Raw genomic sequence first — 23187 nt, 5'->3', positions numbered from 1 at the left:
CTGCCCCTCCCCCGCCCCCGAGCCCGGCGGAGGCTCCGCGAGGCTGAGACCGACGAGCCCCGCGGCTCCAGAAGCCAAAGTCCGCCCGTGGGGACCGTTTTCCTCTCCACTGCTCTCAAGTGAACAACAAGGACGGAGGTGAACCTCGTCCAAAGGGCTTTTATCTGCCCTCCAGTGCCGCGTGATCCCTCCGCAGGTCGGAGGCAGAGCTTAAAAAAGAAAGAAAGAAAGTTAATGTGCATTAAGCACTGATCTTAAATCGGGGACATTATCTGCGATCTCTTTAAGTGGCAGCAGCAGTCGCATGCAGAACAAAGACTCAGTGTCTGAGCTCCAAAAGCTTATAGGTAGAGTCTCAGTCAGATAAAAGCAACCTAAGCGCAAAAAACACAGGTTTTCTCGGCCCCAGAAAACCCGCGGCTACTTTTCGCTCCGGATTCCCCAGGGTGATGTTTGTCGTCGTCGCCCACCGGAGGGAGGAGGAGGGGCAGTGATCCGAATAGCTAAAGACCTCAGAACTTCCCCTCCAAACCCCCGCCCCCAACACAGACCTCCCTTGCGCCACGGTTATGAAGTCTTTGGGACTAAGTCGTATTTGCTACTGTTTGTTACAAAATTAAATTTCACATTAAAAAAAAAAGGTTAAAATCACCAACAATGGAAGAGTGGGTGCTTAACGCTCTTTTAAACACACCGACCTCATTCCCCGCTTAGATGTCAGAGGATGGGAGGGAGGGCCAGGGCTGTAATTCATCTTGATTTGCTTCATTGTCCCGCAGTTTGCAAACTATAATCCTGTATAATTTCAGGAACAAGCAGGTTTAGAATTAATGGGTCAATATTATTTAAAACAAAACACGGGGAGCATGACCTTTGCCTCAACTACATATTGCTCGACAAGACTCAGGAAACTCCACTCTAACCTCTCAACCCCTGGGCTCTTTGAGAAACTAAAGGGCTGTGGTTATTAGAAATGGGCTTTGTTTCTTTTAATGTCTCAAAAGGATTTGGAAATAGTAATGTAATATAACATGAAGAATCTCTCTACTTAAGCCTGAAAGATAAACGTGGAGGCCTAAATATTTTGAACTGGAGGTGTTTCCTTGTAAACTTATAGACCTATTCCTCTTGAGAGGAATGTATATAAACTGTACATGTATACATACACATATACTTCTCCAGAACAATTTACTGGGTGTGCTGGTTCCCTCCCCAAAGGAGTAAACCTGAGAGTCATTCCAAGCTAAGGTACTTTCTATATTTCTTTCTCCTTTCTTCTTTCTTTCTTATATTATTTGCTAGCTAGCAATAATGGAATCCCTTGGGTTTAAGCCAAAGAAAAATCTGGGAGACAAGAACAGACTTTGCAGCTTTTTTTTTTCCTGAGTGCCTCTTTTTTCTTTTGAGTTTCTGATGAATGACTATAATTTATTTCTACCAAATTTAAATAAGTACTGCTGCCTTGTATATTTAACTAGGCAGGCAGAGGGAACTGGTTTGTTTAGGAAGTAGTGACTGAGAAACCCTGGCCAGGTGACAGAGGAGGGCAGAAAGAATCCAGACCAATTTGTATGCAGTATATTTTACTCCCATGAAATAAAACACATTTTTTTTCATATTTGCTGAAAAGTAAAACAATAATATTGTACGAAATGTTATACACAGGGTAGGTTGTACATAGCAGTTTGAGAAACATCATTGCATCCACCAGAGAAACTATTCTAAAACTGATATTCACACATTTTTTTATAATAATAATATGTTAGAAACATACAGTGTGGCATTTAGTATATACATTCCTTTGCTCGCAAGCGAAAAATCCTAATCGCTTCTGTATAACATGCTTTATTTTAAAGCCTAACCTTTAAAAACACTGTTGTGATATTACTAACAACTGCTTTTTATAAAATTAATTTGACATTTCGATATATATACATCCTTTCAGTCATTTTAATGTTAACAATGCTAAACTTAAAAAATAACAAGCTTATAGTAATGTTAAAATGTCATATCCAGTCAAACATTTGTGTGTCCTCGAAACTGTTGGAAATACTTTTAGTGAAAGATGTCAGACGTTGAGAAAATTCCTTTGAAATCAAAGGAGCTCTCTTTAATTCAGTGGTTTCCTTTTCTCCCTATATCTTCTCTCTCTCTCCCTTTCTTTCTTTAGTGCCCGCGACCTTCTAGCATAATTCCCAGTCTTTCAAGGGCAGAACTGCCCCATCCACGGTCCTAGGATCCCCGTGCAGTGGGGCGCGGCTCACACAGGCCGGTCCACGGCGTACTGGCAAGCACTCAGGTTGGATGCCGGGTTCTGCACGCTGGCGTAGCCGAAGCTGGAGTGCTGCTTTGCTTTCAGTCTCAGGCTGGCCAGGCTCGAGTTACACGTGTCCCTATAAACGTACGGAGGAGTCGGCGGCGCGTAAGGGCAGGCGGGGGTTGGCACCGCGGAATTCAGCGAAGGGCTGCTCAAGTTGTTCAAGTTATTCAGGCTGTTGAGGCTGGAGCCTGGGACGCCGGTCACTGCTGAGGGTACCATACTGGACGACATGCTCATGGACGAGATGGAATTGGGCGGGGAGAACATGCTCTGCGACGACAGGGGGTTGACGTTCATAGAGTTGAAGAAAGGGAAGCTCTTGGTGGACAGGGAGGCCGAAGTGAGGCCCTTGGCGGCCCAGTTATTGTACGAATATCCCGGGTACATGTCGTCGTAGGGCTGCATAAGCCCGTTGAACTGCGGCCCAAAGCCATTCTTGCACAGCTCGGCCTGCTGGTTGCGCTCCCGCTTTCTCCATTTGGCCCGGCGATTTTTGAACCAAACCTAGGGATGGAGGGCAAGGAGCGAACAGACGCCACAGATCGGATTAGCAAAACCTTGCTCCCGGAAAGCACTAGCAATCCCTCCCCAGCCCCCCCCCCCGACACATAAGTGTACACCCTCGCCGCCACAAGTTTCCCCAGTCGCCCCCACCCCTCTCCCTTGCCCCGCGCCCCAAGCTGCCAGAACCCCGTCCCAATACAGAGGCCCTGACCGGTTCAGGCTTGCGAGTCCGGGCTCTGAGTCGCGCCACAAACTCAAAGCCAGCTCAAAGCCCGGCGGCCTGCGGGTGGCGTGTTCACTAACCCCTGTCCTCCTCATGGGCCAAAAACACTTACTGCAAAATAAATGCGGAGCAGCGGGCTCTCTGCCCAACCCTTCCCCGGCCACCTTGCAAACTTGCTTGCATTCCAAAGCCACAGACCCAGGGATGAGGACAAGGGGCTGGGAGGCCCGCGCTCTCTCCCACAACCCCTCCTCCCCTCTCGGATCTTCACTCCCGCCCCGCTACTCCACAGAACGAGCGCCCTCATCAGGCACCCAGCCGCGACCCTCTTCCTCGCCTAGCCGAAAGAACCAAATAAAAAGCAAAAGCCCACCTCCCCGACAGCTCACTAAACCCCATGAGTTTGGCGTGTAAATCTCCGGGAACCCTGAGCGAGTCGCTCCTACAAGCCTTCCCCACCTTTCGCTCCGCTCCTTCACACTCTCCGCCCACCCAGGGCTGCTCCAGCCCAGCCTAGTTGCAGGGCTTTGCGGGCGGTCGCCCAGCCTGGCCAGCCCCCACCCGCGTCCGATGGCCCAGACGCAACCCCGTTCTCAATCCACATCGGGCCCGCCCGTCGCTCCAGACGGCGGCTTTTGTGTATTGGAGTGAGGCCTGGCCCGAGATTTCCGAGCTGACACCGGTGATGTTTCACATTACACATCTCAGCCAGGCCCAGACGCCTAATCCGCTTTTTTTTTTTTTTCTTTTTCCCTTTCATTCTCGATTTCCTTTTTATCCCCCTTCCTCTTTGCACCCGACAGCTATAAAAAGCAAGCTTCATTCCCCACTTGGCTGGACAAGCAGCGGGCCTGGAAGGAGGCAGGCGGAGGGAGCGAGAGCCCAGCGCAGTAGCGGCAGGGGACTCGAGAGGGACGGCTGAAAAGCCGAAGAGGGTGGGGTAGGGTTTTTCCAAAGGGTTCCGGAGACCCCATAGATTGTTTTCATTTAAATTACTTGCCTTTTCTACCCTGGCCGCCTAAACTTTGCCCAGGCGAGAAGAGTACGTGCGAGGCCCGTTCCCCAGAAGCGCAGGAAAGCTAACGAGAAACTGACCTTGCGCAAAAACCACGAGGCCCGGGCCTGAACATAGGTCTGCGCTGTTAAACTAAAACCATTTCCAACTTCATCCTGGTTCCTATATCCACTAGCTTAGCCTCGTTCCCTACACAGATGCCACTCAGAGAATGCCTTCCTCTCTCTGCTTTGGGAGCGCATTTTGGTCTATTCTTTACATTAGTGCTATACAGTGTTTTCTCAGTTCTAACTGGGGGCTCTTTTTCCATCCAGAGCTTTTTTTTTTTTTAACAGCAAAACCTCTGGATCCTGCTATGTGTTTTCTACTTCCAGAATCCTAACAAATTTGGAGTTTTCCACCGACCAGCACAAACCAGGATATTGCTACCGTGTAATTTATTTAAGTTCATTTTTGCCAATTCATTAAGCACAGATTTGCTACAAAGGTAAGCCTTTTCTTTAATAAAACTATTATAATTGGGAGGAAGGGTGTAAATAACAGTCTCTTGAGAGAAGATAAATAAATCAAATATAAAAGTTTTTCTTCTTTTTTTTCCTTTCTTTCTAAGAGGACTGGCAGGATAGCAGTTCTGTATTAAAACTGCTTCCGCAGATCACAAAACCGAGGATAGGGTGTGGGAGAGAATGAGTGGCAGAAAAACCGCAAAGACCCTGTGATGAGGGTGAGCCGAGTAAAGAAAAGGCCCGGCTAGGCCGGGCACGAAAGTTTTCCATGGAGGACCAACCCTTGCGTGTCTCAGGCGGGTTTTTCTTGTTAAATGCGCGCAGGTCGGAGCCTGTCCTCAGCTCCTGGCCTGGGAGGGATTTTATTAGCGTTCTTCTGGCGAATGCAAACCGGGAACACAATGCCTTGTGCAGCGGAATGCACGCGGCCCCGTTTGGGAGCGCGCTGTGTGGCGGGGCGGTGAGCCCCGGCCGCTCCCGGCGCCTGCTCCAGGCTCGCGGCTGGTCTCGGAAGAGGGAGCTGTGACCTCGCAACTGGGGCCGCCGCGAGGCCTTCTGCCTTTGCAAAGGCACCCACCCGAGCCCTCCCGTACGGCTCTGCCTTTCACCCTCCCTCCTGATCTACAGGGCCGACATCCCAGCAACGCGCTCCACGGCTCCATGCGGGCTCCTACCCGGACTCGTGCTTCCGTTAGGTTGGTCCACACTGCGATTTCTTCGCGCGTGGACATGTCCGGGTAGCGGTTCCTCTGGAAAGTGGCCTCCAGTTCCTGCAGCTGCTGGCTGGTAAAGTGAGTCCGCTGCCGCCTTTGCCTTTTCTTCTTGGACGGGTCTTCGGCTCCCACGTCCTCATTCTTTCCCTGCTGGCTCTTATCTTTCTCTGAAAACGAAACACAGAGGTCCCCGTCAGCATGCCCACCTGCTGCCCGCCAACGCCAACTGGACCAGGCGGCAGAGGCCAGAGCCGGGCTGTCTGGCGGGGGAGGAGTGTGCTAGCCGCCGCTCCGGGCCGCAGAAAGCGCTGCGTCTGCGGGGTATGCAGACTTGAGTGTGGGTGTGCGCGCCCATCTCCTCCCCTCCCCCAGCGCCGCACGTTTTATTTACATGTTTATCTCACTGCAACGGCACATTCATTTTATAGCTTGTGCTTTCAAGGCTGTATTTATGCGCTTCTGCGCGGACACATCAAATCTCTCGGGGCACCCACACGCGCGTGTTTTACAGAACTCCCCCTGGTAGAAAGCTCAGATATCGATGCGGTTTCCAAAGGCTAGGAAAAGTACGCTTTGAGATTCGGCGAGGCACCCAAGTTCCTCTGCCCTTTAGAAGAAGAAGAAAAACAAAAACAAAAACGCCCGTTCTTCTGAGGCGTAGTTTTGTTGCAGGAAGGAGGACCCCTATTTTTCTAACAAGCGGAGTTTCTTGGGAGCTGAAAGCCGAGAGCAGGACAAGGACCGCGCAAGGGTTGGGGAGGGCGGGGGCCGGGGGGGTGGAGGCGGCCGCTGAAGGTCTAGAACGGAGATGCTGGGATTTTTGTGACCCAGAAAAAGGAATGGAGGTCAGGGTCGTAATGGGGGGAGGGGGCGGTGCAGAACGACTCGCATGGTTCGCGCCACCCCAGCCGGCCAGTCGATGCACAGCGAAGGGACGCGGGATACATACAACCCTGGCTCCGGAAGTTCTGCGGGGAGCGAGCCGAACGACCACTCCCACCACGCCTCCCCCAGGAGGGGTCGACTTCCTCGGGGCCGCGCGGCGCCTTACCTGCGGCCTCGGGGCTGGGGGTGTCAGAGATGGTGTGCACCTCCAGTCTGTGCTTGGAAGAGTCCAGGGAGCGGGCCTGACCGGGAGCCAGGACCGAAGCCATGGCCAGCGGCTGAGGATGGTGACAGGAGGAGGGCGAGGAGGCGGTCAACAGCCTGGTCCCTGCTGCTCGGCGCTCCAAGTGCAGCGGGCCTTTCATGCAGTTCATGGACGAAGGAGCGCGCCGCCCTACGAGTCCTGGGTTGCTGCCCCGCCGAAGCCCCGTGGCCGCCGCAGCCGCCTGCTCCGCTTCCCGCTCCAGGCGCGGAGTTTCCTCGCGGTGGCCGCCGCGGGCAGAGCCGGGAACACAACCCGCGCGGAGTCCTGGAGCCGAGCCGCCCCTCGGCTCCTTGCGAAGGCTCAAGCGAAAGGATCCAGCGGCCGAAAGTCAGCGGGTCAATGGAGAGACATGGGGATGTGGGTAGGAGAGAATGGTTCGGAGCGTCTTTGGGGAGCAGGCTTCCAAGCTCCAAAGCGAAACAAGAGTGGGCAAAGACCCCTTTCTTCCCTCCCTCCCTCCCCCTCGTACCCCTCCAATAAGGAAAGCTAAAGCCGTTCGCGCTCTGCCCGCCCCCCGCGCGGCAGCCCTGACAGCGAAGTGTCAAGAGTGACAGGGACAGGTAGCTGATATTAGATCTCCCGTGGCGGCGGCGGCGGCAGCGGCGCGGGCCTCTGGGCGCACCCTCCGCGGTGCGCACACGCACACCCCCTCGGGCAGTAGAGCTCGAGCCTGGCCTCGCCGCAGCTCAGCTCCCAGCACCCAGACGAGCGACGGACCAGTTCTGCGGCTCCAAGCTTCCCTGTTGGCCTAACATCTTAAAACCAGAGGCGGGCTTCCTGGTGCCGAGACGTCACTCGGCCGCTGCCCTCCCCAACCCTCCCCGCCTCCGCCTCCTCCCAGACCCTTCGCCGGCTGGAGTGACGTGGCTCCACACCAATCAGGAGCCCCTGAGCCGTGACGGAGGGCCCATCCTGTCTGCACCTATCAGATGTGCGGGGCCGGGCTAATACCTCGGTGCGCCCGCAGAGTCTACACCCTCCGGCTCCCGGGAATTCTGCTCCGGCCCGGCCCAAGACGATCCGGCTTTTAGTTCTGGTGGGGAGGTGGAAAGACGAGGCTGGGAGTAAAAAGCTCGTTGGAAAAAAGCGGAAAGGTCGAAGGCTGAGGGGTACAAGGGTCAACAAAGCACCCAGCACCCCCTTCCCCATTTGTGTCTCACTACACTCATTCCCTACCGAGAGGTGTTTTTCTCCCCCTGCAAGGGAAGGAGACATACTTAAAACCAGAAAAAATTTAAAACACCAACAAATCATCTTTCCGATCTTAAATTTTCCAAACAACCTGTCAAGTGAATTCTGCAGCTCTAATCTGAAGAAGCTTTACTTTAATTGCAAAGAAGACAGCCCTGGGAAGAGAGGCTAATAAATTAGAAATCAGAAGCAAATGGACCCGTCAAAAGAAAATTACCTTGACTTTAAACGAACAACTGTTTGGTGGTTCACTCTGGATTTATACAAGAATAAAAAGTCGCCTCAGATCACGTTCTCTGTAATGCTTATTAGTCCCCAGACAGAAAACACATAATAGAATAGAAACCCTAACCCAGCATTTTCAAAACGCTGAAAGCTTATCCATTCTACTTAACGTTGATTAAGACACATATCCTAGGGCTTTCAAATTCCTTATACACTGTATTAAGCACCTCCTAACCCAACAAAGAATCTTGCTTTAAATTTGACTCTCTTGTTTACTTTATTATCAATCAGATTCAAATCCATAAAGCCTGTAGAATCAACAACTTTGAGCTAGTTATATATAAAATATGCTTTTAATGAATTTCCATACAATTAAGAATGTTGCCAAATAACCAATTTCAAGGATAATTCTGCAGTCATTTTCTATTCCTAGGGAGCTCAAGGCTGTCTTGAATTGCTGGAGTCCAAGCAGGCAGAGAAGTAGGCTGTGGGTGAAGGGCAAAAGCCTAGGAGGACACTCAAGGAAAAATAAAGCCTTGTTCATTTATTTGAGACAAAAGGAAAAAACACCTTTGGGGACACGTAAATCTTTATAGCACTATTTCCACAGAAATTAAAGAAATAAATCCAAAGATATCATTCAAAATAATTTGTGAAAGTCCTTTTGTCCTCTGGCTTAGGTCAGCTGAAGAGCACAAACTAATCTCCCCTGGGTTTCTGCATTGACGATTGCTTTATTGTGGAGTTAGTGTTATCATCCCTGAATGTGTATTTGTTTGACATTACAGTCAATGATTTGCAACACCAGTATGAGGTATCTTCAAAAAACTCCCTCCTTGTCCTTGTTCCTAAGATTGAGAAACTCATTCAGTTTGAGGCAGAGTGGATAAAGCAGACAACAAATATGTTTGTAACTTATGGGTCTCTCCTTTGCCCTGCTCCCCCACTTCATGGTATCTGTGACTCCTCCCCCATCTTAAACAAGTTTGAGAGCAGTCCAAAGGACCAAATGAAAATTCTTTAGTCTCTGCCCAAAGTATCATCCTAGTGTAAGAAGATTTTAGCTAACAGAAGGAGCTTTCTTCATAGGAAGCTTTAAATCAGCATTTCTGGTTTTTTAACCTTTTATTCCAGTTAACCCTATCGCATGCACACACACACCTGCTCAGAGCAGAACACATGCCGATGTGACAGGTCTGCATTAGCTGAGGCTCATCCATCCAGCTATATTAGGTTCTGAAATCTTATCACTAAATTATACATATTACATAAGCAGTCTGTTGGTAAAGAAGGTTAAATTAATTTACATTCTGCTCATTATCGGGTGCTTAAATGACGCGTTTTATCCCTGAGATTTGGTAGACTCTCCTTCTCAGACCCCCCAGTGTTTCACCGAAGACAATGCTCTTACATTTGTAGTGGTTTTTAATCTGATAAGACTCTAATTTGCTTAAGTCTTTTAAATAAGGGTTTTAAATGTTTCTAGCCATTTTCTTATTGAATTTCCTCTAATTCCCTCAAGATCATAAAGTATATGCGTAAAGTAAATATCTCCTCCCACTGCACTGACAGCCGATGACCTATAACTAAGTCAATAAGAATCCAGCTCTTTTCTGCCCAATATGTTTATTAATCATATTCCAATGCCTTTTCTTAAACCTCGGCATAGCTGCAGTCCCCACAGCAGCACATGCTCATGCCTTCATATCAGAAAGAAACTCCATCACATCAGAGAATGAAAGATTCTCCTCCACAGTGAACATACTCTCTTCCTTGTTTGTTCAAGTTTCAAATCCTGGAGTTACAATTTTTGGTGAAGGCTCTGAATGGTTTTCAAAACTCAGAAGAGCCAAGAAGCTCCACAGAGCCATGTAGATTTCTAAGCCCATCTCTCATTAAATGCATGGAATTTTGATTTAAGCTCATTGGCTTTGTCAGTGAACAGAACTTTCCTCAAGGCAAATACACACGTATGAAGGACCTAACCTAGACTCCAAAGTGGGTGAAAAACCCAAGGGCAAGTGGGGGCTCCTCATAGTGCCAAAGTGTAGGAGATGTTGCAAGTGCTGGTGATCAGCCTGAAAGCCTAAAAAGATAAGAATCTTAAACTGTACTGATTCACTGCAAAGTCAAGTGGAGAACAAAGAGAGATAAGTTATTTGAAGAACTCTGGTTAAGTGAAAACAAAATCATGCATATACCTCTCTATAGATAAAAATGAATGTACATAATATATCCTCCCCTCCCCCGCCACAGAGCAGGGGAGGTATTTCTTTGCATTTTTCTAGCCAGAGGTTCAATTCCCTCCTAATCTTCAAATCCCTTTACACATTGATACTGGGTGACACCCCTTCCAGGCCCAACATGTTCACTCCATGGTTGGTAGGGGTACTCCAAAATGAAAAGTCTAGAAGAGGAAAAGCAAGTGTGTAGTACAAGAAACACTTTTCAGTTAAAACTGGAGTGGTGGTGGGCAATTTTTAGATTTAGTCTACAAAAAACTTGTGGGTGCACAGGTATGGGCAGTATAGATGAGAAAAGAGTTGGAAGTAAGGGAATCTTGGGTATGTTGTAAGTTCAACACTACTGTTACGTGACCTATCCCCCACCCTACTCTTTAGCTGGTTCTAGAAATTACTGTGGGACTTTGCTTGTTGTCCAGTGGCTAAGGCTGTGCTCCCACTGCAGGGGGGCCAAGATCTGATCATTGGTCAGGAAACTAGATCCCACATGCAACAACGAAGGCTCAGTGCAGCCAAACAAATAAATATATATATTTAAAAGAAATGACTATGTCTTCAGCAGCCATCACAGAAATTGTCATCCCAGAGGGAAAAAAAAAAAACAACAAAACAAAACAGCATAGTTGGTCCAGGGAAGCTGCATGGCTGGGGTAGGGAGAGGACAGGAAGCCCAGTGTGGGTTTGGATTTTCCATCCAGAAGATATCGTTTTGATCAGGTTTTCTTGCTTATTCTTTCAAAGAAAGACCCTTGAGGAGGGAAATGTGTGACACAGGGTTAGGCATGTTTCCTGCTCGTACTTGCCACCGATTACCAGTCTTAAGGTCTTATTTAATTTCACACTCTTTAGTGTTACTTGCACAAAGGCCCTCCGGCCATCGCGATGAGAGGGGTTAGGCAGCACCGCTAAACTCTCCGCAGCGGGCAGCAGAGATGTGAACTGGGATCCAAGCGAGTGACTGAGACTCTGGGGGAAAAAAGTCTGTCCTCAGAGCTCATCTGAAAGACAATGAAATTAGATGTCTCCTTGCGCTGTCAGGCCATAGAGGGGTGGGAGTCTTGCTATGGTCCAGGTTAGCTTAAGGATGAGATCCTGCCAGACTCAGCTCGAAGGCTCGTGACAGGCATGAGTGTGTGTGTGTGTGTGTGTGTGTGTGCATGAGCAGGCGGTGTAAGGTGCAGAGCTCAGAGGGAGACCTTGCACCTTGCCCGAGAAGTGGCACTGCCTCCCCTCCTTCCTCTGCCTGGCTTTTCTCTGCACACAAATCATGCTGAAAAGGGCCCCTTTGCTGTTCCCTGACCTGAGCCATGCGGCTGGAACACCCAGAAATTAAAGGTTTATTGTGACTGATCCACCCCCGACCCCAGTTCCCTAAATGCAAGTTTTAAAAGTGCAGGTTTGCAAAAAGTGGCAGATTCTTTCAGGATCAGAAGTCTGCAGAGGTACCGAGCAACACCCATCTTCTCTGGGTCCCTGCAAATGGTACCCATATCTCTGTCCCTCACACAACCACTTCAAGTCTGTGGTAACCGGCTGGTGGGTTCTCTTCACCCCATACTGGCAGGGGAAGAGAAGGGCCAGAGATTAGAGGAAGCGCTGGGTCGTCTTAGTGGGGGTGCTGCAATCAGGAACCCCACATGCTGTAGTGCCTTTTCACAGCAGCCTGTTAATGCCACAGGTTTATTAGGTGCTCATTTAATCACAGAACACAACTACATGTGGAAAAATAAAGAGAACGGTATACTTGTGTATGGGATATAAGAGAGGCAGGAATGAATAAACATCAATATCTAGGTCCAGAGAGACAGAAGTGACATGGGACTAATTAAAGTCACTTTTAAAAAAACTAGATTGAAATGCTTCTCTTTATTTTTTCTCTATTTTCCCTCTCCTGCTCATGTCTGTCTCCCTTTCTATTTCTCTTGTTCCCCTTCTTTCTGTCTTCCCCTCTCCCAGACATGCTGGTAGCTAACATTCAGCATTAGTTGTCATGGTGACCATAAATCACATAAATCCAAAAATACCCACCTATAATCTGAGATGAAGCTTTTATTTCCCTAGTGAAATAATATTTTAAAAGCTGTCAGCTGACCAAAAAAAAAAAAAAAAAAAAGGAACCCACCTCATTGTAGTAACCCAAGTAATATATTACTTCTAAAGGTTTAAATTAAAATGTCAGCCTGTTAAAAACACGCTGAGAGAATCTTGGGCACTCTACATGTCAGATCCTCACAGTGGAGCTGACTCTATCACTCCTGATCACTCTTTAACATGTATACATAATTTTGCCTACTACCTCTCCTATTAATTTCTTTCCTCCCCTCCCAACTACCTTAGTCCTCACCGATTGTCTGCCTTGGGTTGTAAAAGAATGGAATCCCTATCTTGTTTTCAGAAAGGCACTTAATTCTTCGCCCGAGTCAGAGGACCTCGTATATTGGTCCTCTGTGATCAATCGCTTCCCTAAATGAAAAATGGGTGCCTTGGGGGAAAGGTGCTGAACTGGGCCACAGTGGGGTAGGGGGCTTTCTAGAGGAACTGAGAAGAAAGGAGCGCAGAGGGAAGGGCTGGTTGGGGAGAGACGGAGGAGTGGAGTATGGAGCTGATAGCCAGGTTCTGTGGTTAAATCTAGCCCGGGAAAGGTATGTATATTCTACTCTTGCCTTTTTCTCCTGAGAGGAAACTTTCCCATTTGAAGACCCTGAGTGGAGGGTGGGAGGGAGGAGGGTGGCGACCACAGTTGGGCCTTTTGTCTTCTACCTTGGGCTTGTTGTCTTTTGCCTATCTTTGGATTATAGGGTATTCGCCTAGATGAAGAGCCATTAATTACCCATTCAGTCAATATTAGGAAGACGACAAAGCTTTTTACATAGGATTAAGAAGACATCAGATTGTTCCATTAGTATATTCCTGCTCACGAATAAGCTTTCGTTATACATTTCCTTTTCCCCGGAGTCGCTCTAACAACTGCTGCATATATTACCGGCGGTGCGGGTTAACTGCAGAGCCAGCCCTGCGCACCTTGGAGCGCGCACCGCGTCGGCACCAAGAACGCGACCGGTCAAGACTGACTACCGCTGGGGACTGACTACTTTCGGACAATTTCCCCTCTTGGGGAAGACACATCCACACACACAAAGGAGAGGCAGCTCTGCGGATAAACTGCAGATTTGGCGCGGGGTGGGTTGTGAGTAGAAAAAAGAAAAAAAAAAAAAAAGGAATGCTCTCCTTCCCCACCTCCGCTCTTCCTCACTCTCCTCCAGCACGTCCCGGTCCCCTTCCCCCTGTTAGCACTAAGATTAACACCGCCCGTTTAAATACCCCCCTTTTTCTCTGACCAAGCTCAGGTCCAAGCGCCGCCCCACGCAGCACGATTTTGCTTTTTGCTAGAGGTGGTCTGGGCTGCTTTTGCGGGTCTGCTTGTTAGCATTAAAGTCGTTTGGCGTAGAGAAATCGGGTGACTTGCTTCGGGGGGGCATTAGGAATCAGGGGTGAATGTGCTTGGCGAGCACTTGGTGATTGCATGAATGGGGCTCTGCGGCCGTCAAGGCGTCGGGGTTACCCCGGGTGCTCTGAGGAAGACGGAGAGCCAGCTGCTGCCTTAGGAGGCGGTGTGTGTCGCGGTTGGGGCCTTGGAGTCCTCGTCCCTAGGGAAGGAAGTCTGCGCGCTCCAGAGGCCCGAGGCGAACACTTTGAGCTCAACCGCTTTGCCAAAACGATTTAAAAATTAATCGAGTCGTTGGGGGAGGCCCGGGGAAGATACCCGCCCCAGGTCTGGTCGCGAAGCCAGGCGCCGGGACCGATCTCGGCAGGTCGGTGGATTACAGCCCCCAATCCAGGGTCACTAACCAGAAACTTAAAAGGTTATTGACAAGGGAGGATCATTCCATCTTCTTCCTGAAGGTCAAGACAACTTTTTGAGTTCCTCCAAACGGAAACTCGTTTTGGGACACCCAAAGGGAAGGAAAGCCAAGGACGTCTGTTCTAGGGAGACGTTCCAAGCGGGCTTCTGCCCCTTGTGTAAGGGAGTGGCGGGAAGGGAGAAGGGTACTGTTTAACTTGTCAACTCTTCCTCTCTTCACTTACCATACCTAGCCACTCCTCTCTCCACCCTCTCTCAAACCTCTGGCTTTAGGAGGTCTTCAGCCTACTTCCTGCCCGCTCCCGCTTAAGGGTTCGAGCCAGACGTTGGGTCATTCCAACGGATATCAAGAGAATGGGGACTTGACTGGGATGGGACACAGAGTCGGGGCCTCCAGGAGGTTGACCCTGTCAACTCAGAGAACGTTTTCAGTCTTCAGTGAGGACAGGGTGTTTTGGGGAAATGAGGAGAGGGTAGGGCCAATAATAGGATATCATGGCCCTTTTTGAAAATCGCATGTTATTATAAACATTTTTTTCTTTTTAAAAGCAAATAAAACCTATTAAAAGTTAAGGAGAAAAAAATCTTTTCTTTTCTTTTTTTAAAGGAAGCTGTGGCTAGGAGTTAGCATATCCCATGAGTTAAATTTACTTATATTCAGTAAGGGGACTCTGGCCACCTTCCTTCATTGGTACTATATAGCTTTGCCCACTCGTGTGACATTTTTGGTCTACTCAATTCCCTAGAAGCCAATAACATCAGGCTTTTCAGCATTTTTTCCTATCACGTGTCTCTTCTTAATTAATGGCATTAAACATGTTTGGGCAGCAATTTTCTTCTTCAGTTCAAAAGGCAGAAAACACACTATCGTGTGGAGAAGAGCCTTTCCCAGCACTAAAATAATCCGGGCCTGAACGTAATGGTTAAGAAAAATCATTTATTATTTCTAGCTCTTTAATTACTTGCTAATTATTAAAAGCAAACACCCAGGTCCACCTGCCCAGGATGTGACTGCAGCGAACAGGACTCCTCGGCTCTCCCCCACTTCTTGCCCACCTAGGAAGCCCACATCCCACCTAGGAAGCCCACATCCCACCTCAGGCTTCTCGGTTAAGAGGTCCTAAACTCCCGTGGTAACCACCTGTCCTCAAAACCATTCCTGGGGGCAAGAAACGGGTAGATGCGGGTGAGAATAGGAAGAGACATTTGGCATCTCTCGGCCTCGAAAGCAGGAGAAATGTCAGCCTCGGCTGGGCGGCGGCCAGCCCGCGCTGTGCGAAGCGACATTGGGGAGCTCCGCTAGTCCGGCCGGAGCCAGGCCTCAACCCGCACAAAGCATTTTCTCCGGGAGTCATCGCTGCTCTTGATTTTTAACCATATCCCAAACATACTCCGGTGTAATAATTTATTTTTACGACCGATTATCAAACAGAAGAAGAATTTAACACAATCTTAATGACAGAAATCACCCGACGTTATCTCTGAAAGGCCTCATTTAACCCCATGGGGTTAATCCCGGACAAGTGAGCGTTTAACTGGCTCAGCAGGAGAACTAGCGATATTTCGCGGTGTGGAGGCCGGTTAGCTCCATACCACTTTGGGCGTTTTATTCCAACAAATGGTGCTTTTCTCTCCGATTCACTGGGAAGCCCAATGCGGAGTCTTTGTTTTCTTCTTGGCAGGTTTACTTGGCGGGGGTCCCAGTTCGCCCCCCTCTAGCACATATTACATATGTATCTTTACATTTTAATCCAGAAAGTGGTGGTTAGGGGCGGAGGTCTGTGTGTGTGTGTGGTTATGTCCTCACATTATCAAAGGTCAACAACCTCCTAAGAATGGGCACTTACTTATTAAGGAGCCTGGAAAACATGGAGAATAGACGAACGGCAAATTGAGTTTTTCTTGTATTCCTAAGGAAAGGTTGTCCCTTCAACCCCCCCCCCCCCCCCCCCCCCCCCCCCCCCCCCAAAGACCACGATTCAATTCAACAATTCTGTGCGTAGAGGACGTTTTAAGTTTTACACAAGCGTACAGACTTCGAGCAGCAATAGCCCTTGACTCTTCCAGAGTGAAACCAGACCATCGATCGCACCGCCAAAACCCAGACCCTGCAACCAGCACCACAGGTAGGTGGTGCCACAGGGTCACACACTCCATTCCGCCCTCAGCTGCTGCGCGCAGTCGCTGCCCTCCGGCTCCCTAGGGCTGTTGTCAGCGCGTCCACCTAGCCACCCGGACGAACCTAAGCTAACTCAAGCCTCGCGCGCTGGCCTTCAGCGGTAAACCCCGCACCCACAAGCCTGGGCGGGGCGCGGCCGAGGGCCGCCGGGACGGGGTGGGCGCTGCTGGTGCTGCGTGCAGTGGGACGTAGTGAGCGACAGAGGTCGCTGTTGGACCACTTTTCTACTCCAGCTAGAGGCACGGAGGTAGCTCTGGGTGTGCGTAGATCAGGCCACACATCAGGAGATCATCAGGAAAGAGCGAGACGGAGAGGGAGAGGTGATGGGTCTCAGGAGTGCAGTATAATTTCGGGAAAGGAATTAACGTTCCTTGGACGCCTGCTTCCCGTCCCAACCCGAGGCCAAGTGTCTTAAGTTCCGAGCAGGCGCGCCCCGTCTGGCGGCCTCGCCCGCGTGCGCCTCACTCGAGCCCCGGAGGCCGGGAGGCAGGCGCCCAGCGCTCGGCCTGCGCCTCGCTCCAAGTCTTACCGTTGGCGCCGGGATGCTGCCGCGGGAAGAGCTTGCTGCTGGCCGCCTCTTTCCGGCTCTCCGGAGAGTCCGTGAACTCGACCTTTTTGATTTCGGAGTCTTTGGAGAAGAGGCATTCAACGGCCGCCGGCTGCACGCCTGGGCCACGCGCGCCCGCCCCACGTGCAGGGAGAGAGACGCCCCGGACGGCGGGGGAAAGTATCGGGGTGTCGAAGAGAGTGGGGAGGGAGGCAGGAACGAGGAAAGAGAGGGACAAAGAGCAGAGACCCAGTTAGAGGAAAGAGCGGAGGACGGACCAATCTTCGGTGCCGTCTGGCAACCCGGCGCAGGGCGATGTTCTGTCTCCGCGCCTCCCGGGTACCAGCGGCTCCCGCGAAAAGGAGGCCCGAGGCTTGGAGACGCGGCGCGCGGTTCCTTCCCCACCCACGGCCCCCAACTAGGAGAGTCCCCCGGCGTCCAGGCTCTGATTTCCTTCCTGCCCTGGCCTGCCCCTCCGGGAAGCGCCCCTCGCGCGGCCTCGCCATAAGACCAGTGCCCTCTCGCCGCCCTCGCGTGGCGCGGTCTCAGGTCGGGTGACCCTGGCGGAAGAAACGACTCTTACCTAATTGCACACACGCCGACACTAGTTTGCGGCAGTTGGTCTCCATTCCCCGTTACCTGCAAAACGAGAGAAGGAGGCCTGTGAGAAGCGGCGGCGGGCGGGCGCACAGGGCTCGCAGGAGGCTACCTGTGGGGCAGACGACTTCAACACAGGCCATCAGGCGCCTCTCCGTACTAGGTTTCAGGAGTGTTTCTCGGACCTGGCAGTCTCTGGCAGCACGAGCCTGGCTTCATCCCCACTCTTGCCCCCGGTCCTGGACATCTGAATGTTTACCAAAGTGTGTGTGTGTGTGGTGGGGGGGTGGATCTCTCTACAAAGCTGCCGCCAATGGGTCCAGGGGCTCTTGGCCGATAAAGCCACCGCGTTCTGGGAACCCAAGCTGTGGAACTACTCACAGGGGTGCCTGTGTCAGGGGTTAAAAGCCCGTCTGAACACGAGGACAACCTTGGGGGAGGATACAAAATTTTGGTGAAGAGGACTTTCTCCGTGGGGAGCTGTGTGCGAAGGCCAGCACAGTGATTGTCCGTTAGTTGAAGCTCAGTAAACATTTATAGAGTGTCAATTTGTTCCTGTCCTAGATAGAATCCCCCACCCCACCTCGATTTTCTGTAATTCTGAAACAAACAGGACTCCAAGGCCTAGGATGCTCAGAGAGGACTGGCTTCGGGCCTCTCTTCTATCAGAAGCCACTTTTCCATATTTAGCCACATTTTCCCCTGGAGATACTCACCCGGTCATTTATTTACTCTAAAGTATGATTTAAGATCGCAGAGTAGGGGAACCGAGGTGGAGTGAGTTAGATTGAGGAGAGCGGGCAAACGTCCCCGGAGGGTTTATTGCTCGGCAAGGGTAGAGAAATAGCTCTGAGAGAACGGCTCCCCCCATTTCTCCCCCTTCTCCTCCCCGGCAAACCAAATCTTTTTTTAAATTTCCAACCACAACGCAGCGGGCCAGGCGTTTAATGCGCGCCCCCTTCTCCGCCACAGGCAAACCCGGAGAGGTGGGTGGCGAGGGGGCTCTGTCGGGGTGGGGAGAAGAGCGGCGCTGCTTTAAAGACAGAAGAAAAGAACGAAGGTCCCAGCTCCCCACCCCTCGGATCTCGGCGCCTGCCTCGCTCCACGCTAACCAGGGTACGCCGGCGGCGGGAGGGCACCTCTCGCTCGGATCCAGGGCTGGGGCTTCGGGCGGGCGTTGGCCCAGTTGTTCGAGTGGCAGAGGTTGGGTAGGGAGCTGGGGGGTCTGGCTCTGGCCTAAGTCGCATTTCTAGGTTCCTCGGCCTCTCCTGGAAGGAGCCGGGACCCAGGGGCCTCGGGCCAAGGTCGCTGCCTAGCGCAGCGGCCTGGGGATCCCAGGGGTGGGGATCTCCAGGCGGTTCCCCCATCCGCCTGGAGACGCGGGTGGACGCGGGCGGGGGCTCTGCCGATCCTGGCGGGCCGGGGGGCCCACAAGTAGCAGTTTGGCGGTTCCAGATTTAGTGATTCTGCAGTAAAATCACAGGATTAGTCCCTGATTGAGATGTCTGTTCGTGAGATATTACAAAATTCATTATCACAGCTTTCTACTAACTCGATATGAAGTAACACAGATGGGATTTTATTAGTCCAGACTTCAAATGTTTACTTATGATAATTTCGGGGAAAATTTGCATGTCATCATCATTTCGATAATCTTTTTTTTTTTTTTTAACTTCTGAATTGGCTGCATTATTAGCCGGTAGCCAGAGCTTTGCAGATGGTAACCGCAGATAGTTTTTATTTTTTAAAATAGTAAAATCTACAAAAGAAAAAGATCGGATTGCTCAGTGTAAAGTCAGTCGATTATTACACATTCTCCCCACCCCCACCCCCCCACTCCCACGCTTCAGTGCTGAAGACCAAACAAAGCAATACAAAACAAATCTTCAAGAACTCCTCTCTAAAGACTGAAAAGAAGGTCAAGGCATGTTCCTTAGCTCACTCCTACATGTCCTTGTGACTTGGGGATTTATTTTGCAGTCAAAATGAGTCCTGAGATTTGCACTTTTTTCCCCCTCATATAATGACCAAACCTGCTAGATGAATTGAATCTAAATAACTGGGGAAGGTAATTTTTTAAAAGAGACCTCCAATTCCCTCCCGCCTGCTGATCCTTAAACTTGCCCTGTCAAGACAAGTCTTACAAGACAAATTTGGCTGCGGGATTTAGAGAGGGGCTTCAGTGGCTAATCTCACAAATTAAGATGAGCAACTTTTCCTGTTGGGAAGTTGTTCTCACCCCAAAAGTTCATGTCCTGGTTGGAATGTATATGCCAGGCAATCTTGTTTTGGTCAACTTGAGTTTTCTATTGTGAGCTCACTAAAAAGCACAACACAGCTAATGGGGACACCCTGAACCACACTGGCTAATGCAAGCAGGCAAGCCCTAAGAAATAAAACAATTTGCTTAAAAATAATTTCTGATGATTGCCGTAAGATGAAATTGTAGGAATGAAACATAGTCCTAATAATTCCACACCCTTTCACATTTCCCTCCTTTCCATTCACATTGTTATCCTATAACAAAATCTTTGATGAAAGTTTAAAAATAAACATGATAAGAACATATGTTTTAAATGAACTAAATTAGTGAGATTACTCAGTAAATTAATTTGCAGTGGGTCATCATTTAAGGAAATTAAAATACTGCTTAATGCAGTTCTGTATTTTAGCAGTTTAAGCCTTCTTTTAAACCAATTAATATTGGTGATTTAGGAACACTTGGGGACAAACATGTTCAACTTGAGGAACAAAGCACCTGAATAAGTGTTGTTTTGCTGAGGTAGAGCAAAACATTTCACACATGAAGTAGCTATTTCATTTTTAGGCAAAGTTTGATTATTGAAACTTTGGATGCTTATTTTATGTAATTTCAACAGAAATCCTCAGCCTATATTGCTTACGTGCTTTGTTTCCTTTACATAACTGGTATTTGTATTTTTGGATGGATTTCCTCCAAAATGATGTTAAAAGCAACTTTAATTCTTATTAATGGCCTAAAAAGAATGTAAGGAAATACCTCTAAATCAGATTAATTTTTCATAAAATATTTTAGGATGTATGAACTCCAATATTATTTTAATTCATGGTAGTAAAAGTTTTTTTTAATTTAGTTTAATAAGACATATTGTTTGCACATATAAAATAAAAATCACAGGACCCTATGATGGTTTGACATCTAAATTGCTAAGGAAAAGAAAATCATTAAATTGTAATAAAAAGAGGAACATATTTCTCAGATTTAGAATCACAATTTTTTCCTTACTGGATGGTTGGAAAATAGTCGTCTCCCCTGTATCCATTTAAAATGTATCTCCCAAAGTGCAAGATTGGAGTTGACTGGTAATCAATTTAAAGGATTTATAATCCGAAGTAATTGTGTGAGCTTGGCATTCAGGCCTGGCTCCCAGGTAATTCGCTTGGGCCTGAGAGGTCACTAACTGCCAGTTAAGATGGAATCTTTTTTCCAATTGGTAACAATGGGAAGGGGGCTAATCTTCCAGTAGCTGAAACTTTGTACCCGGCCCTTTATCTTGAGAATGCTAATCCTCCGTCTGAGGATTTGTCCCTGCAGTGTTGGCACCAAGATTTAAGGGAAGATACCTCCTTTTAAATGCCAGCCATGGTCTCGCTTCCCACTCGACTTCAGCACCCCATAGATTGTTAGTGTCTGTGGCTGGGGACCAAAGGAACAGGGCTTTGCAAGGTCTGTTTGCCAACTGCGTTACCTCGGGGGGAAAGACAGCCCCCAAGAGCCACAAATCACCTTCGGTGAAGATTCTCCAAAGTGGAACAAATTTCCAAACTCGCATTATCTCACATCCCTGCGGGAGAGACGGCCTCCACTTACCCGCTACCGGGAGAGAGCAGCAGTCTGCGCGTCCCGCCGCGTCCCGGAGAGATTTCCAGCGAACCGAGACGCGGACTGCACCGCCGGCGCCCAAGAAGCCCGGGCCGAGAGGACTGCGGGGCTCCCGAGGGTGCCAAGTTCCGAGGGGGGTCCAAGGGCGCGCAGCGGCCTCCGGAATCTAGCCGTCACTGGCGGTTTCTTTCTGCTCTACTCCAGCTTTCTCGCTCGCTCTCGCACTCTCTCTCCCCTCCCTCGCTCTCATCCCTCTCTCTTCCCTCGGCTCCGACTCAGTGTGGGGAGTGACGTGACGTCAGCAGAGATTCCACCAAACTCCACTGCACAGTGGCGGGCGCGCGGGCGGGCGGGCGGCCGAGCCGGCAGCGCGGCGGGCGATCAAGGAGCGAGCGCGGCGCTCGGGAGGGCGCGGGGGGGAGCCAGCAGGGGCGACGGGGAACCCGGCAGGAGCGGGAGGTGCAGGCCCGCGGGCCCAGGAGCCAGGAGCCCGAGGAGGAGCCCGGGGAAGGAAACCAGGAGAGGGAGCCGGGCAGGGCGCTCAGACAGGCGCAGACTGAGCAGCAGGCGCGAGCACTCCCACTGTGGCAAGGAGGACAAGAAGGGAGGATGGGGAGGAGAAGAAAAAGGAATCTGCGCCAAACCAGGAGCTCTCATAAATCAGAGGGGAAGGGCAAGGGCGTCGGGGAGCCGTCGGGGAGAAACGTTCTCCTGGAGTGTGTGTGTGTGTGTGTAAACCCGGACGGGGAGGGAGGGAGAGACAGAGAAAGTGGCCTAAGAAATGGAACAAAGGACAGTACGCCTGGGTTTGTTTGGGGTGGAGGCTTGCAGGGTGTGAGTCTGAATGTGCCTGTGTGTGACCTTCTTTCAGGCCTTGCAAGGGTGAGGAAAGAGTTCATAGATAGCAGGGATCGCGGAGGAAGGCAGGAAGCTGGAAAGAAGGTTGCGGGACGGGGGAGAGAGGATGACAGGAGAAATCCGGAAAAGTGGGATGAGCAGGGGGTCGGTGGGATGGCTGGGTTTGGGAAGAAGGTAGGAGGGAGACAGCTAGAAGGGAGCTACCGGCTCGTCCTCTGCGGAAGGCCCAGCACCGCCGGCGGCGACACCGGGCCGAGGTCAAGGCGAGTGGACCAGGCGCACAGCACCCGGTGTCTGCGCGGTGTCCGCGCGCAGGTGGGCACGGCCGCGCACTGACCGGTGTGCACCGAGGGATTGCGCTGGACAAGGCTCCGGTGCTCATGGACTCTAGAATTTCCTCTGCTGTACTTACACTCAACAAGTTCACTCCGGGTCACGGCTATCTCATTTTTTAAAATGACGAGGTTAAGGTTCCTGGCAGGCATGGTATTAAATTGCAAGGGATGGCAGTGGGGGTGGGAAGGGAAGCTCCCCTCAAACCCACATTTGCTCCTAAAAATCGAAGAACGTGTGAAAACAGAAGGGTAAAAACAGAAGGGGCATTTGACACTCGCTCCCCGAAGCGTGCCCTACTTCTAAACCCTGATTTTCTGATTTCTTGACTCCAGCAAGGGCTTGTGTTTTGGTGGCCAGAAGATGCTTTCGCTGTGCCCTGCCTTTGAGTGGTAGGACTATAAACACCATTCGCTGGAAGACCAGGTGGGAAGGCTCTGCCAGGCAAATTGGACAAAGTTCTTTCAGTCTCTAGGGCATCCTGTTAGTGTAGGTTTTTGGAAAGTGTGGGAAAACAACCACAGCTCCTGGTCCTATATTCTCACCAATATTATTTCCTGCATAGGAGCAAAACTCAACCAGGCCCACCATGAGAGAGGCCCCCCATCTCTCAGTCTCAGGAGAGGATAAAATCCCCTCTAAAAGTTGTATTGCTCTTCCTACATCAATATAGCAAATCTCGCAATTTTAAGAAAATATAATGATGCCGGGAGAATGTGTGTGAAATATATACATCTTTGAAAGCCTGGCGTTTAAAATAACCCAGGTCACCATATAGGTGCTGGGCTTTCCCTACATTTGGGAGCTGTCTGGAATATGTTATGTGTTTTCTTGAATTACTCTGTGTTTTGAATTCATT

At 50.1% G+C, this 23187-nt stretch overlaps 1 protein-coding gene across 3 annotated transcripts; it reads right to left on the bottom strand.

Annotated features, from left to right (window-relative positions):
• Positions 1–1561: 1561 nt before the first annotated feature.
• Positions 1562–21459, bottom strand: PITX2 (paired like homeodomain 2). 3 transcript variants are annotated; one of them, XM_040237464.1, is made up of 5 exons: positions 21126–21459; positions 17262–17317; positions 16661–16798; positions 5243–5448; positions 1562–2824 (listed from the first exon to the last, which is right to left on the bottom strand). In XM_040237464.1, the coding sequence occupies exons 2-5, from the start codon at positions 17305–17307 to the stop codon at positions 2261–2263; spliced, it is 954 nt and encodes a 317-aa protein (XP_040093398.1). In that variant the 5' UTR covers positions 17308–17317; positions 21126–21459; the 3' UTR covers positions 1562–2260. The 3 variants fall into 3 exon arrangements, with proteins under 3 accessions (XP_040093398.1, XP_040093399.1, XP_040093397.1); XM_040237465.1 differs by lacking the exon at positions 16661–16798 and having other exon boundaries at positions 21126–21423; XM_040237463.1 differs by lacking the exons at positions 16661–16798; positions 17262–17317; positions 21126–21459 and adding an exon at positions 6333–6926.
• Between the last annotated feature and the right edge of the window lie 1728 nt (positions 21460–23187).

This window comes from Oryx dammah, unplaced genomic scaffold (assembly GCF_014754425.2).
Source record: "Oryx dammah isolate SB20612 unplaced genomic scaffold, SCBI_Odam_1.1 HiC_scaffold_3, whole genome shotgun sequence".
NCBI classification, from domain to species: Eukaryota; Metazoa; Chordata; class Mammalia; order Artiodactyla; family Bovidae; genus Oryx; species Oryx dammah.
The sequence above is the reverse complement of the archived record's forward strand: the minus strand, read 5'-3'. Positions and strand labels throughout refer to the sequence as shown.

Bases quoted from the DNA above. Each gene is read 5' to 3' on its own strand.
- PITX2 (XM_040237463.1), bottom strand. From the start codon at position 6,540: ATGAACTGCATGAAAGGCCCGCTGCACTTGGAGCGCCGAGCAGCAGGG. The intron at 5,449-6,332 runs GTAAGGCGCCGC...TTTCGTTTTCAG, and splicing joins CCCCAGCCCCGAGGCCGCAG to AGAAAGATAAGAGCCAGCAG. The intron at 2,825-5,242 runs GTAGGAGCCCGC...CTCCATCCCTAG, and splicing joins TAACGGAAGCACGAGTCCGG to GTTTGGTTCAAAAATCGCCG.